Source organism: Pseudorca crassidens, chromosome 13, assembly GCF_039906515.1.
Source record: "Pseudorca crassidens isolate mPseCra1 chromosome 13, mPseCra1.hap1, whole genome shotgun sequence".
Lineage (NCBI taxonomy): Eukaryota > Metazoa > Chordata > Mammalia > Artiodactyla > Delphinidae > Pseudorca > Pseudorca crassidens.
In genome coordinates this window covers 78,660,376-78,675,827 of record NC_090308.1, presented here as the reverse complement: position 1 = coordinate 78,675,827, position 15,452 = coordinate 78,660,376, and the positions used below count along the sequence as shown (strand labels likewise).

Sequence of the window (15,452 nt, the reverse complement as noted above, 5' to 3'; positions counted from 1 at the left end):
AAAAAACTACAATGAGATACACCTCACACCAGTCAAAATGGCTATCATCAAAAAATCCACAAGCAATAAATGCTGGAGAAGGTGTGGAGAGATGAGAACCCTCTTGCACTGTTGTTGGGAATGTAAATTGGTGCAGCCACTATGGAGAACAGTATGGAGGTTCCTTAAAAAACTAAAAATGGAATTACCATATGATCCAGCAATCCCACTCCTGGGCATATATCTGGAGAAAAACATGGTCCGAAAGGATACATGCACCTCAATGTTCATTGGAGCACTGTTTACAATAGCCAAGACATGGAAGCAACCTAAATGTCCATCAACAGAGGAATGGATAAAGAAGATATGGTAAACATACACAATGGAATACTATTCAGCTGTAAAAAAGAATGAAATTTTGCCATTTGTAGCACCATGGATGGACTTGGAGGGCGTTATGCTAAGTGAAATAAGTCAGACAGAGGAAGACAAATACTGTATGATATCATTAATTGTGGAATCTAAAAAAAATACAACAAACTAGTGAAGATAACAAAAAAGAAGCAGACTCACAGATATAGAGAAAAAACTAATGATTATCAGTGGGGAGAGGGAAGGGGGGAGGGGCATCATAAGGGTAGGGGATAAAGAGGTACAAACTATTAGGTATAAAATAGGCTACAAGGATATATTGTACAACATGGGGAGTATAGCCAATATTTTATAATAACTATAAATGGAGCATAATCTTTAAAAATTGTGAATCATTATATTGTATACCTGTAACTTACATAATACTATACATCAACTATACTTCAATTTAAAAAAAAAAGAGAGAGAGGCATTGCTTTGGGGAAAATCCCCCGTGTTCTCCTTACTCATTGCAAGTAATAATAAATCCTTCCTTCTACATCTGAAAAAAAAAAGGGACATCTTCAACACAGAGCAGTAGTTGATGATCTTAAAACACTCACTAGTTACTTACTATAGGCAGTCTATCCATGAGCTAGTCATGAGCTGGCCTTCTGAGTTTACCTGCAGAGTGCCTTGAAGATTTTATTCCTCTCTTGTAACATTTCTGAATCAGAATTAGAACTATCCATGCTGTCATAAATGTAGAATCTACTTATTGCAAGAATGAAATCACATTTCTGCCTATAAGTACAGGCTTTTCTTAGCTGGATAACTGAGAGAGCATTATAACTGGAGCCCCTGCTTGTCTGGCTCAGACCTTCTCTCTACACAGCTGTTAGCGTAAGCTTTATAAAACTCAAACTTCACTCTGTCACCTCAAGCTTACAAACAGTTCATGGCATCGCAGTGCCTAAAGGATAAAGTCTAAGCTCTTCAGCGGGGTGTACCGGACGCTCCATGATCAGGCTTCTGCCCACGCCCTACAATCTCCTGCCACTATCTGCCTTTGCCTTTTACCTGCAGCAATAGCTGACTCCTGGCACTATCCTGGCAGGTACGACTCTCTCTCCTCTGTCTCTGCTTATACCACATCCTTGGCCTGGGATGCCCGCACATCTCTCACTCTCCCAATTTGCCTGGTTAACTCCAACTTCTCTTTCAAGATTGTGCAGATACAGCCTTTACCAGTAAGAAAGAAACAAGCAGCCTCTGGCTGCTGTCACCTGAGCTGGCCTGCTTCTAACAACTGGGCCACAGTGTGCTCCATTGACTGTGAACAAAGTCACTCTATAAGAACGATGGGGCTTCCCTGGTGGCGCAGTGGTTGCGAGTCCGCCTGCCGATGCAGGGCACACGGGTTCTTGCTCCGGTCCGGGAAGATCCCACATGCCACGGAGCGGCTGGGCCCGTGAGCCATGGCTGCTAAGCCTGCGCATCCGGAGCCTGTGCTCGCAACAGGAGAGGCCACAACAGTGAGAGGCCCGCGTACCGCAAAAAAAAAAAGAGAATGATGGAATGAGACAAATAGGCCACTCCTTAATCACCTCTGAGCACACACAAAAACAAAATCTATGAGGACTTCCCTGGAGGTCCAGTGGTTAAGACTCTGGGATCCCAATGCAGGGGGCATAGTTTCGATCCGTGGTCAGGGAACTAAGATCCAGCATGCCGCTCAGTGTGGTCAAAAAAAAAAAAAACACCCCCCAAAAACAAAACAACAACAACAACAACAAAACAAGAAGGTATGAACCACACAAAGGTGCAAAACCTTCCTCTCCCGGCTAACGTTGAGTCACTACTGCTTCCTAACACAAGTCTAAGCTATAACAAGCTGCCCTCTGCTCTCTCGCTGGGATGCCCTGTGGTTCCTCATGGTGTGCTTTCTTCTTCACTGCAGCAAAACAAGAAACGCCGTGTTCACACTGGCAGCACATGTACTAAAACTGGAACAATACAGAGAAGATTAGCACGGCCCCTGCACAAGGATGACAGGCAAATTCACGAAGCGTTCCACACTTAAAAAGAAAAAAAAAAAAAAAAGGAAGAAAGAAAGAAACCCCTTTGTTCAACTACAGGTATGTTGCTGACAGTCTTTGGCCAGAGACCATCAACACCAGAACTTTTCCTATCTGTTCCTAGGCTGGCTGAAGACCCCTGCCTTGTCTGTACCAAAGATGTACTGTGTAACCTGTAGCACAGCACTGTTCAGCCTGTATTATATTGAAATTCTGTTCATCCATGTCTGTCTCCCTCTGGAGATCACAGGTCCCACAGGAACCATGTCTTGTTCACTCCCTCTCTTTGATTAATTTTTTAGTCCTCAGTACCTGACAAAGAACCTAGAACACAGTAAGCTTTCAAGGAAGTTGAAGGAATGAATGAAGTACAGCAGATGCCGAACATTTCTTGGATCCAAGATTTAAAAGTGGAGCTTCATGTAACACAGTATTTTATGACATTTTCAACTACAGTGTCATCTGGTTTAAGAATGCAGTTTGGAGTTCTATGAAACCTAATTCCCCTAATTCCTCTTGCTTCTGACTATTCCAATTTCTGAAGCATATGGAAAAACAAATTAACCTTAGGTTTGGATAATGGACAGATTTAGGCATATATTAAGCTAGCTTAAAAAAAAACTAAATAAACTAAAAGGTTTCATAAGTCCACAAAAAGAATGATAAAAATGAAGTTTTAGAAGAAGCAAATTAATCATCAATGCTGAAAAAATGTGAGAAAACATATCAAGTTTTTTAAAAAATTGAAGTATAGTTGACTTACAATATTATATTAGTTTCAGGTGTACAAAAGAGTAATTCAGTATATTTATAGCTTATGCTCCATACAAAGTTATTATAAAATGTTGACTACATTCCTGTGCTGTGCATTACATCCTTGTAACTTACTTATTTTAGCTGATAGTTTGTACCTCTTAATCCCCTTCACCTATCTTGCCTCTGCCCCGACCCCTCTCCCTCTGGTAAGCACTAGTTTGTTCTCTGTATCTATGAGCCTGTTTCTGTTTAATATTTGTTCATTTGTTTTATTTTTTAGATTCCACATATAAATAAAAAGACATAGTATTTGTCTTTCTCTGTCTGACTTATTTCACTAAGCATAATACCCTCCAGGTCCATCCATGTTGCTGCAAATGGCAAAATTTTATTCTTTTTTATGGCCAAGTAATATTCCATTGTATATATAAGATATATCAAGTTTTACGTGGCAAGACCCATTTACAATGCATTTAAGTCTTTTAATCTGTTCCTTAGTGAGAAAAAGTGGGTGATTCATTTGATTAACATCTCAGAGAACACTGAGATCTCAAAGTCATTTTCTTTATTACACTGGTGATTTCTTCCAGATTTTTGTCAACCTTTGGCAAAGACCAAGCGATGCCATATTTCTTAAAATTCAGCAGTTTATAGAGATCTTTGTAGCAAATTGTAAAACTTAAAAAGAAATGCGGGACTTCCTTGGTGGCACAGTGGTTAAGAATCCGCCTGCCAATGCAGGGCACATGGGTTTGAGCCCTGGTCCAGGAAGATCCCACATGCTGCGGAGCAACTAAGCCCGTGAGCCACAACTACGGAGCCCGTGCGCCTAGAGCCCGTGCTCCGCAGCAAGAGAAGCCACCGCAATGGGAAGCCTGTGCACCACAACAAAGAGTAGCCCCCACTCGCTGCAACTAGAGAAAGCCTGTGAGCAGCAACAAAGACCCAATGCAGCCAAAAAAAAAAAGGAAATGTGAGTGAGTAAATGTTTAAGTACTGTCTGGTTTACTATATATAAAAATTGAAAATATCAGTAATAATAACTCAGTGGGCAAGAAAAGTCTTACATGAAATATTTTATGTTCTTAAACAAATAAAGTGACTATGAAGCCATTAACAATGCTAAAGAAAAGACTGTATATATTTTAATTTTCCTAATGTTTTCATGTTCTTCTTTTATTCCCACCAAAAGGCAAATATTTTGTCCCCGTGGCTTGAGAATTTATGATAAATTATGTATTAAATTATGATACATAATTTATCATAAATTAAATTATGATAGACTATTAAATTATGATAGACTTTTATTTCTGACTTGCTATTGTGCTCAATTAAGTGAAACAAATCTTACTTTAGTTAAGTATAAATTTTTCCTGAATGGCTACCCTAGAGGAGCAGACAGGTGTATATCATATTATATTATTATATATTACAATAAATGTGCTGTCCTTGTTAAATCACACTCTAAAATACAGATAAAAACACACTAGTTTTCTAACAACTAGCATTTAGGGTATAGCTATAAGATTCCTTTTGTAAATAACACATCTTATTTTCTACTAATTAAGAAGACAAAGGAGGCTCACTTGATGATCATTACTCTAGAAGGTTTAAAATGACTTAGAAAAGTAATTTTTCATAGATTTAAACTAGATTTAAATAAATTTCTAGATTTTAAATTTCATAGATTTAAACTAGAAAGAATTGACATTTCTTGGACAAAACAGTACTTTGTAGATTTATTTAATTCGCCTGCTCTACTTTGCCTAGAGTGTGCACAACAGAAATATCTATTAAAAAAACTGGTATCTTAATTCTGAAGAAAAAAAAGATTCTGAAATTATTTTTAAAATGTGCCAAAGTCCTTACCTGATTTCTTAATGATGAAAGAATGTATTCCTTTTCATAGGGGGAGATTGTCTTGTGAGTTTCTGGTGTATCACTAACTAACCAGATCCACAAAATAAACCAAATGATTCCAACTATACCTTAAAATAGAAAAATAAGAGGTAAATGAAATTAGTATGCACCAACAGCAATTTTTCTGTCTTGAAAAAATTATGTAATTATAAACTTAATGAAAAATTGGTTTCAGCTTTGTTTTCAAGTTCTTCTCATAATTCTTTAATGGGATAACTGCTATTTGTATTATCTCCTATAAATTTTTTTTTTTCTCCTATAAATTTTTAAGAGGAAAAACTTTTTTAAAAAATTGCAGTATAACTGACATATAACATTACATTAGTTTCAAGTGGACAACAAAATGATTTGATATTTATATACACTGCGAAATAATCACCACAATATGTCTGGCTACCATCTATCACCATACAAAATTACAAACATTTTTTTTTCTTGTGATGAGAACTTTTAGGATTTATTCTCTTGGCAACTTTCAAGTATGTACCACAGGGACTTCCCTGGCGGTGCCATGATTAAGAATCCGCCTGCCAATACAGGGGACATGGGTTTGATCCCTGGTCCGGGAAGATCCCACATGCCGTGGAACAACTAAGCCCGTGTGCCACAACTACTGAGCCTGCGCTCTAGAGCCCACGAGCCACAACTACTGAAACCTGTGCGCCTAGAGCCCGTGCTCCACAACAAGAGAAGCCACTGCAAGGAAAAGCCCGTGCACCGCAACGAAGAGTAGCCCTCATTCGCCGCAACTAGAGAAAGCCCACTACAGCAACGAAGACCCAATGCAGCCAAAAAAAAAAAAGAAAAAAGTATGTACCACAATATCACTGTGCTGTACATTACATCCCCATGACTTATTTATTTTTAATGGGAAGTTTGCACCTGAAGGGAACAACTTTTAACCACATGACTCTGCCTATCAGGGCCTACCAGACAAACCTTTTAAAAAATAAAAGTTTACAATCTATTATTTCCACAGGTATCTGCTTTTGTTTATTGATGTTTTTTGTTTTGATTGCAGCTATATTTCCTGCATAAATGTTTACATGGCAATCTAATTTATTAAATATGTGTATCGTCCTGCTATTGAGATTGAGAAATGAAAGGCCCTGGGACTAAACAAAGAAATAAAAAAGATTAAAACTACCAAGTGAGAGCATCCTACTTTGTTTGAGAAGAAATATTTTCAAAATATACATCTTTTATAATAAACAACACAGCAGTTTTTATAGTAAGTACAGCATTTATGTCCTGGATTCAACAGCAGTTTCTATTGAACAAATATTCCAAAATTAACATCAGGTCACAACTCAGCTGGATCATTTTAACCACATAAACTTGAAAAACAGGTTGTCAGTAAATGTTTCAGAGCTTTGTGGTCTAGGAGATGGGTACTTCAGTGAATTGGAATATACATATTTTAACCAATTATTAGATCACTATTACATTTTGGATCTATCACATTATAATTTAGGTTACATTTTTGAATAAACTTACCAAAGAGGTAGAAGACGTAAGTCCAATTCATATAGAAGCAAACTATACCAGAAAGAGGAAGAGAAACTACTGTCCCAAGCTGTGCTCCTAGAATAACAACAGAGACTTCGTAAACTTCGGAGAAAAATGAACAAAGAAGGGACACAGGTCTACAGCCTAAAGAAGACGGATAACAGACAATAGAGAAAAGAAAGAGTGATTCAAATCCTATAGGAGTTGAGTTAGTCACATGTAAATATAAACAACCCATTCTCTTAAGGGATCATTTACTAGAAAACCCACAATATGTAAAATGTATACATTAATATGTAGTTATATTAGTTACAATTATGTAGCTACTGATGAATTAGAAGGCATCAATCAATAGAAGACCTATTATAATATGAGCTAGTAAATGCCACATTACTAGTAAATGTGTTAGAAAGCCAAGTGTTTGGGGAAAGGCTCAGAGATGGTCTCTAAACATAGCCTACTGCAGCACACCTAGAGAAAAAAGAACGAAGCTTTTGGTAATCTAATTTGCCCCAAATATATTACACACAATTGTTTCGGATAAATAAGTGATAAAATTCATTTTAACCACCAAACGGAAGACATCTTAGAAGGTACAGTGGGAGCTAAAATAAGCAGACATTGTTTCTGGTCTCAAATTTTAGTCTTATATAGGAAGTAAATATAAACAAATAATTATTACACGTTAGAAAGTGTTGAGTGTCACAGAGCAATATGGAAGTTCAAATGTAGGACAGATTACCTCTGACCTCTAGAGATCAGGAAAAGATGTAAGAAGCAGCAGTGGGACTTTGAAAAGATGGGCAAGATCTGGTCCCATAAGAGAGAAGATATAGAGGCAGGTGTAACAGGGTGAGCAAATGAATGGAAGTAGGAAAGCAGAAAGTGGGTTTGGGAACTTCAATTGGGTGAAGGCAAGGAATAGGAAGCCTAGAAAACCGGGTTGAATAGTTACTGAATATCTGCTCCATGCCAGGCACTATGTGTCAAAAAAATAAATAAAAAGTTTTCATTCAGTGTGTGAGCTGGAAAAGTTATAATTCACATATAAAGGTCATGCTATCTTACCTATAGACCAAATGACAGCAAATAAATGCATAGAAAACAAGGTGTCTGAAGGGAGGGGTTGAAAGTCATGACCAGCTTATCAGATGATCAAATCAAATCACAATTTAAGGACAAAAGTGTTCAATTTTCCAGCTTTTTTTTTTTGGCTTTGTTTTGTTAAAGCATTCTCTATATCAACATCTGAAAAGGCAACATGTTTTGAAATAAATGATGGCAGACGGAGAAAATGACAGTAGTCAATGAAGCCACTTTGCTATATGCTGGTGAGCCAAAGAACATTAAGAATAAAGTTATACCCCTGCAACTTAAGTTTTCCCCAAAGAAAGCACCTGACATTGCATGATTCTGCTTTGCGCCCTTCCCCCAAGGTTGATATACAGATAACACATTGTAGCGAAAACCTTCACAAGAACAGTTATCTCACCTGCATATGAAATGCTGAGAAGCTTGCTTCTTTCAAGAGGAGGAGCCCACGAAGACCACATGGCGTGCATGGCGGGAAATGTGACACCCTGGGAAGGGAAAAAGATATTTCTGACGAAATGCAAGGTAGTTTTGTTCATGTTTTAAATTCAGTTGAGTATTTTGTTGCAAGAGAAGCTTCTGGATAAGACTCACGCTGGAATCAGGTTTCATGGAGTGAGATGTCTTTACAGTGCTGAGTGCAAATACCTCATAATGAAGTACTTTCAAAATCTGAACAAAGACTCTGTCAACTGATTTGAGGACTGCAAGGCAAGGGTTACAAAAAATGTAAAAGAATGTACTGAATGAGGATATAAAGGTACCCTCCCACGGTGAATTTTACTCATTTACTTTATTATTATTATTTTTAATAAATTTATTTATTTATTTATTTTTGGCTGTGTTGGATCTTCATTGCTGTGCGAGGGCTTTCTCTAGTTGTGACAAGCAGGGGCTACTCTTTCGTTGTGGTGCACAGGCTTCTTATTGCGTGGCTTCTCTTGTTGCGGAGCTCGGACTCTAGGCGCGCGGGCTTCAGTAGTTGTGGCATGCAGGCCCAGTAGTTGTGGCTTGTGGGCTCTAGAGCACAGGCTGTAGAGCGCAGGCTCATTAGTTGTGGCACACGGGCTTAGCTGCTCCACAGCATGTGGGATCTTCCCAGATGGGGGCTTGAACCCGTGTCCCCTGCATTGACAGGCGGATTCTTAACCACTGTGCCACCAGGGAAACCCTCATTTACTTTATTTATGGCCTGAATGCAATGGGAATGTTATCAATACGTAACTTTTAAAAATACTGAGCTAATACTGTGGGATACTAGAAGAAAATTCAGATTCACCTTACTCAACAGGAAAAATAGTCCTACCAAAAAATGGTACTACCAAAAAACACTCAATTAGAGTGTTTACCAGTATTTTTTTCTTTTCTGGTGATAATTAGCCTAGTAAATGCCAATTAGGGGAGGGGCAAGATAGGAGTGGGAGATTAAGAGGTGCAAACTACTATGTATAAAATAAATAAGCTAAAATGATATATTATACAGCACAGGGAATATATAACCAATGTTTTATAATAACTATAAATGGAGTATAATACATAAAAATTTGGAATTGTTATACACCTGAAATTTATATAATATTGGACATCTACTATACCTCAATTTTAAAAAATACTAATTACTGGTAATGGAGAAGCAACAAGACAGTGAAGGCAGGGAGGCTCACAGAGGCTTGGGAGAGGAGGAGATGCTACAAGGGAACAGGAAGGAATAGATTCTGGTAGATTTGCAGCAGTCGATTCACAGCTCTCCTTGGCCATTCACTAGCTGTGTAGCCTCAGAAAGATCAGTTAACCTCTTAGAACTTCAGTTTATCTGTAAAACATATATTTTACTTAGATGAGGAGAAAAGGAACCTGTTAGTAGGGGGGTAATTTTATTTTGTAGTCAAGGAGGGTTTAGTTTTTTACTTAGATAAGGAGAAAAGGGACCTGTATATATTTTACTTAGATAAGGAGAAAAGGAACCTGTTAGTGGGGGGGTAATTTTATTTTGTAGTCAAGAAGGGTTTATTTGGTATACCCCTATTTGATAAGGACAAAATAAGAATGTCCAGATGAGTGACCAAAGCTTACATTTAAAAAGCACTTGGCAATTTCCAAAGTTTTTTAGCAGTTATTATCACATCTGAGCTGTGACTGAGGATGGGGCACGTATTTAAAATATTTGATTTATATTATATATTGTATTTGTATAATATTTATATTAAAACCTATGGTTCCAGCGTTAGATACAGTGGAGTTATTATTCAAACTCTGATTTTACTACTCCAGTCAGTGTTTTTCCTACACAGCATGATACAAAATAACCTTTAAGCTGTACACTAAACCCAGAGGCCACTATCTTGGCTTGGTTAAAGAAATGTTAAGAGAGAGCGAAATAAACCTATGCCTTGAGAAGTTCAAAGTTAGAAATGAAACGAGATCATTATTTAAAGGTGGAGGTACACATGACGAAATGCAAAAGAGAAGTGGAAAGGAAAAAAAATAAGAAATTAAATTTTTAAAATAATTAAAAAATGATCAAAATCTTAGGAGGAGAGGAAAAAAAAGATAAAAATTAATAATAACAATTTTAAAAGCAGCAGAAAGGCCAGAAGAATCACAGGGCTAAAAAAAAGATAGCTACATAAAACGATAAATTATTTGTCTCTAAGTTTGATCACCAGAAGAAAGAACAAATGATAAAGAAGAAGTTCTATGAAAAACAACAAATTTAAAGGAAAACAAGGCAATTTGATAGTCTATTGGGTAAAATATGTTTTAGACCTGGGCAATCAATGATGGAGCAGAGGTAAACAGTGGCAAAAGTTCAAGAAGTAGGATGGTCTGTCCTCATGGTTTTAATAGTGGTTTCTTATCTCCTCAGTAGAAGGGAGTAGGGGAAGCTATGAAGTATTTCCCTAGAAAATGTTTTCTCTAGTCTTTGAGTAAAGCTTCTAATTTTGGAGTGCCCCCACTCAAGACCTCACTGACCACAAGTGAAATCTACTCATGTTATTTCATAGTCAATCAGTTTCTAACTAAAAAATAAATCCCTATTATCTTCCAGTGTCATTTTTTCTGGTTCATATTCATATCAAAGAATGATATCTTTTTTTTTTTTTTTTTTTTTTTGCGGTACGCGGGCCTCTCACTGTTGTGGCCTCTCCCGTTGCGGAGCACAGGCTCCGGACATGCAGGCTCAGAGGCCATGGCTCACGGGCCCAGCCGCTCCACGGCATGTGGGATCTTCCCGGACCGGGGCACGAACCAGTGTCCCCTGCATAGGCAGGCGGACTCTCAACCACTGCGCCACCAGGGAAGCCCGTTAAACATAATTAATTACATGTGGGGTGCTTGGATTAGTACTTGGCTCGTAGGTAGTGATCAATAATTATCAGCTACTATTATGACCGTATTAACCTTGTCTTTTTGCCTAAATAAGAAACAAATTATTACTATCCGTTTTTCTTTTTTATAATTTTTGAAAATTTAAGGAATTTTATTAGCTGTTGTTATACATGTAAAATGTGTTCAGCTCTAGCATTCAATGTCTTTCTATATGCCAATGAAATGAATCATTTTTCTATGGTAGAATGATATCTTTTTTTTTTTTTTTTTTGCGATACGCGGGCCTCTCACTGTTGTATTGTGGCCTCTCCCGTCGCGGAGCACAGGCTCTGGACGCGCAGGCTCAGCAGCCATGGCTCACAGGCCCAGCCGCTCCGCGGCATGTGGGATCTTCCCGGACCGGGGCAAGAACCCGTGTACCCTGCATCGGCAGGCTGACTCTCAACCACTGCGCCACCAGGGAAGCCCAAGAATGATATCTTTAAGGAGACAAGAAAGTGATACAGGGTAAGAAGAATAACAAAAGAGAAAAAAAATTACCTCTCCTAGTCCTTCTAGGGCCCTGAGTGCAATGAGGGCTCCAACTCCGAAATCTGCAGCGAGGGGAGTGAACAGCGTGAAGACAGAGGTGCCAAGGACCCCAAATCCCAGCAGCAGTTTCCCCCCACTTCTGCTGGCAACATATCCTGCAGGAATCTGCGTGATGATGTAGCCATAAAAAAAAGACCCGAGAATCCATCCTTGAGTTTCTGCATCCCATCGGTACTTTTTACCCTGTAAAGAGTAGGAGGAAAAAGAACAGCCTTTTAAGACCTTGATGAAATGGCTCCTTTCTCTTACTGGCATGTGAGTACATATAAATGTAATTTTGAACCACTGTTTTTGTTTGTTTGTTTTTTTGGCCGTGAGGCTTGTGGGATCTTAGTTCCCCGACCAGGGGTTGAACCTGGGCCACAGCAGTGAAAGCGCCGAGTCCTACCCACTGGACTGCCAGGAAACTCCCCAGAACCACTGTTGTAGACTGAAGAACATGCAGACGTTCTACTGGGTAGGTGAGTCACCGTGATACAGACATGCAGATTCTAGAAGTGAATCGAAAAGCATTGAAAGTCATAATGTTCAGGAAGGCTTGCTATTTTATGAAACTAGACTATGGGATGAATTGTAGATATTTTGTAATGACCATGACAAAGAAGGCTCAAAAAAGGCACAGGTTTAATCCAGAAAGCTACGAACAGGATACTGCAGCAGCCCCGCTAGGCTTTGGAGCCCGGCCTGGGTTCAAGCCCAGCTCTGTTACTTACTGGATTTGTGATCTGGGAAGAGTAAATGAAAAAGGCCCAAAAAATAAGGCCTGACACACACTAAATATTCACTTAATGTTGGCTACTAGTATGCAAAAGTATAGATAATTAAGAGACCATTAATTAATAGACCATTTCAGACCAAGCACTTCAACAAGGACATAGAGCTATACAAAAGAGCAAGAATTTAAACCAAGCCAGAAACTTCACGTGAGTAGGAAATGTCTTTTAATTAGTAGCAGTACACAGTAAGGTGAAAATGAAGATCTGGTGACTGAGTATCTGACATCTTCAGCACACATAGCCCTGTAACCTACCCGCATGTTAAGAACCATTCAGGATTTCTTTTTACTGTCGATGTAGGGCATATAAGTAGGTGGATCATGAAAAGTACTTATCGAAAGTAAAGACACAAAGCAAAGCCCTAATTATCCTTGTTTAGAGTACCAATCTGCAGTTTCTCTGTAGAATTCCAGGGCTTCATGAAGTGTCCAGCAATTACAGGTTGAGGTGGGGAAAGTGGGTGATGTGTTCCCAAATACATATTCGGCAACATTATTGAAGTCCAATGTAAAGATTTTTGATAAGTCATTATTTTGTACATGTGCTTGTTTGGGCAGAAACCCTCTTCCCTGTTTGAGTGATCTTGTCTGTAAATGGCAGGAGAGACTCACCCACGTGGGATTTGGCTCCTTTGTGAGCACTGAAGATGGATGAAAATACACTTATAAAAAAGGACAGGGGCTTGCCTGGTGGCGCAGTAGTTGGGAGTCCACCTGCCGATGTGGGGGACGCGGGTTCGTGCCCCGGTCCGGGAGGATCCCACATGCTGCGGAGTGGTTGGGCCCGTGAGCCATGGCCGCTGAGCCTGGCATCCGGAGCCTGTGCTCCGCAACGGGAGAGGCCACAACAGTGAGAGGCCCACGTTCCCCCCACCAAAAAGGACACCTGGGACTTCCCTGGCGGTCCAGTGGTTAAGACTGTGCGCGTCCACTGCCGGGGGTGCAGGTTCAGTCCCTGGTCGGGGGACTAAAATCCCACATGTCGCACAGTGTGGCCACACACACAAAAAAAGGACACCAGCCTTTCCCGCCTGTATTGTCTCCCCATGTGAGACAAAAGAAAATGTTGAAAGTGTGTAAAACTCAATTCTGAACAAATGATGAACATGCACTTATCAATTCCAGTATAATATGAGGGAGGCAAAATGACATCAGCAGCTTAGGTGAGGCATGTATAGAGTTTTTTTTTTGAAACTGACCCATTCTTATTTTTCATCCTGTAGTTGAGATTATCTTAATCCTCCTGCAACAGGACCCTTTTAAGTAGTACAGCTATTAAATAATGGTCCCATAAAAACTATTTAGCAACATCTAAAACAACCTAATTTTCTAATACACCAGACAGGTTTTTCCAAATTCTCTTCAAGGACGGTATGTTTACGGAGGAAACTGAAAAACTGCTTTTCAAACAGATCAGGGCGCAGCAGCAGCAGCTACAGTTATAAGTTAACTGTCTAACCAGTTACTGGGAAAACACAAAAGAAAATGATTCAGAGTTTACATGAAGAAAGTGTCTGTGTTTCTGTAGGATGAATAAATTCAATATTTTTACTCGGAAGTATTTTAGGATTAAGATCATTTGCTTGAAAAACAGCACTGACCGTTTGGTTGTGAAGAACTTTTATGGGAGTGGAATGCTCTGCACACTCGTTGGCAGTTCTATTATCTGCTGTAGTCGTGTTGGAATCTACCATATCCACTAACGCCACACTCAGATTCACCCGTAATGAATAGAGAACGAAGAAACCAAAAAAGGCCAAAAATGCTAGGTTGTAACGAGCAGAGCAGCACACTGGAGCTGAAATAAAGATTGGTGGAAAAACTTTCATTAAAAGAGTAACTTAGATGATACTGTCTAAATCACTAAAGAGGTCACTTCTTAGATGTACACAAATGAATAAACCATGAATGTTTTTCTGAGAATATTCTCAGATGAAGCATATCTAAAAACATGTACCAAAGAGAATTTGTTCCCAGTACCTGTAGTTTTGATAAAGATTTAACACATGAGAGCCTGAACTGTAAGACGGTTTCTTAAAACATGGAGGCAACAACTTTGCTCAGAAAAATCTGCATTCCGGAGTCAAAACCAAACCCCCAATCCCTGTCAGCTGGCAAGAGAAGAGAAAAGCAGGTAAGCGGGTTTAACGGCATCACTATTTCTGAAAAACATGTCTCAAACATGGCCAATAAGTCCTCAAGCGTTCAGCGTGGCACGTACATTACTGACTACGGGTCAGTAACCCTCTCATTATAAATGTTATCTCAGCACAAAAAAATTTACTGCCAAGGCCAGGGCAGGAAACCCCTCCTGATAATTTCTTACCTTGAAAAGTATCCTCAGAGGCTGGGTTTGAATCAGAAGCCATGATTAATACTTAAGGCTCTCCTAAACTAAATGCATTTAAGAGCCCAGAAGCAAATTTGCAGAATCTATGACAGTTGCAGCCCCTGTGACAGTTGCTCAGTTGGTCTTGCTTAAAGGGCCCACAGTAAAAAGCACAGTTAGTGAATGTACCACAATGATTTAAAAAAAAAAAAAAGGAAGGCAGAGTGGGTTGGAGGAACCAATGAAAGGACGATCATGTGACAGGAGGAGTCTGACCTAGTTTTTTACTCTATAGGCGTATGCACATATTTTCTCTTTTTTCTTCTTTTACTGAGTTGCAGAACTGGAGGGGGGATGAGAATGCAGGAACTGACCCCGAGCAACAACGAGGAAGTGGCTAATCCAGGTTTTTACAACTTAAGTTTGGTCAACACTGAGTGTTTGATAAATATCTGTTGAAAGATATGAACATGTTTCATCTACTAATGACAAGTTAAAGTTAAGTACATATATATGAATATATGTGTGCTTTTATTTGGCAATGACTCATTAGCATTACACACACACACACACACACACACACACACACACACACACACACACGTGCCTGTTTTTCCCTACTCAGGAAATCTGGTGTTTTCATTGACCTAACCTCACACAAGGATACATTTTTCAGAGTACAACGGTCTTGGTACAGATTCAGATCGAAGCTTTAATGAATACAGCACAACTGTATTTAGGT

The 15,452-nt window shown here is 39.1% G+C and overlaps 1 protein-coding gene and 1 non-coding gene across 5 annotated transcripts in view; one reads left to right on the top strand and one right to left on the bottom strand.

Moving 5' to 3' along the window:
* The window catches only part of SLC17A5 (solute carrier family 17 member 5), a 59,151-nt gene that overhangs the window by 32,476 nt on the left and 11,223 nt on the right, over positions 1–15,452 (bottom strand). For 3 of the 4 annotated variants that reach the window (XM_067702769.1, XM_067702772.1, XM_067702770.1), the window contains exons 2-6: positions 13,983–14,179; positions 11,556–11,789; positions 8,086–8,173; positions 6,582–6,668; positions 5,034–5,152 (exon numbers count right to left, since the gene is read on the bottom strand). In XM_067702769.1, the coding sequence (XP_067558870.1) occupies positions 5,034–5,152; positions 6,582–6,668; positions 8,086–8,173; positions 11,556–11,789; positions 13,983–14,179 (725 nt within the window). Of the gene's footprint in view, positions 1–5,033; positions 5,153–6,581; positions 6,669–8,085; positions 8,174–11,555; positions 11,790–13,982; positions 14,180–14,361; positions 14,905–15,452 lie in introns of those variants that run through there. The other variant, XM_067702771.1, reaches the window with a different exon arrangement.
* LOC137205145 (U6 spliceosomal RNA) lies at positions 2,307–2,413 on the top strand. Its single transcript, XR_010934009.1, has one exon. It is a non-coding gene; the product is annotated as a U6 spliceosomal RNA (small nuclear RNA).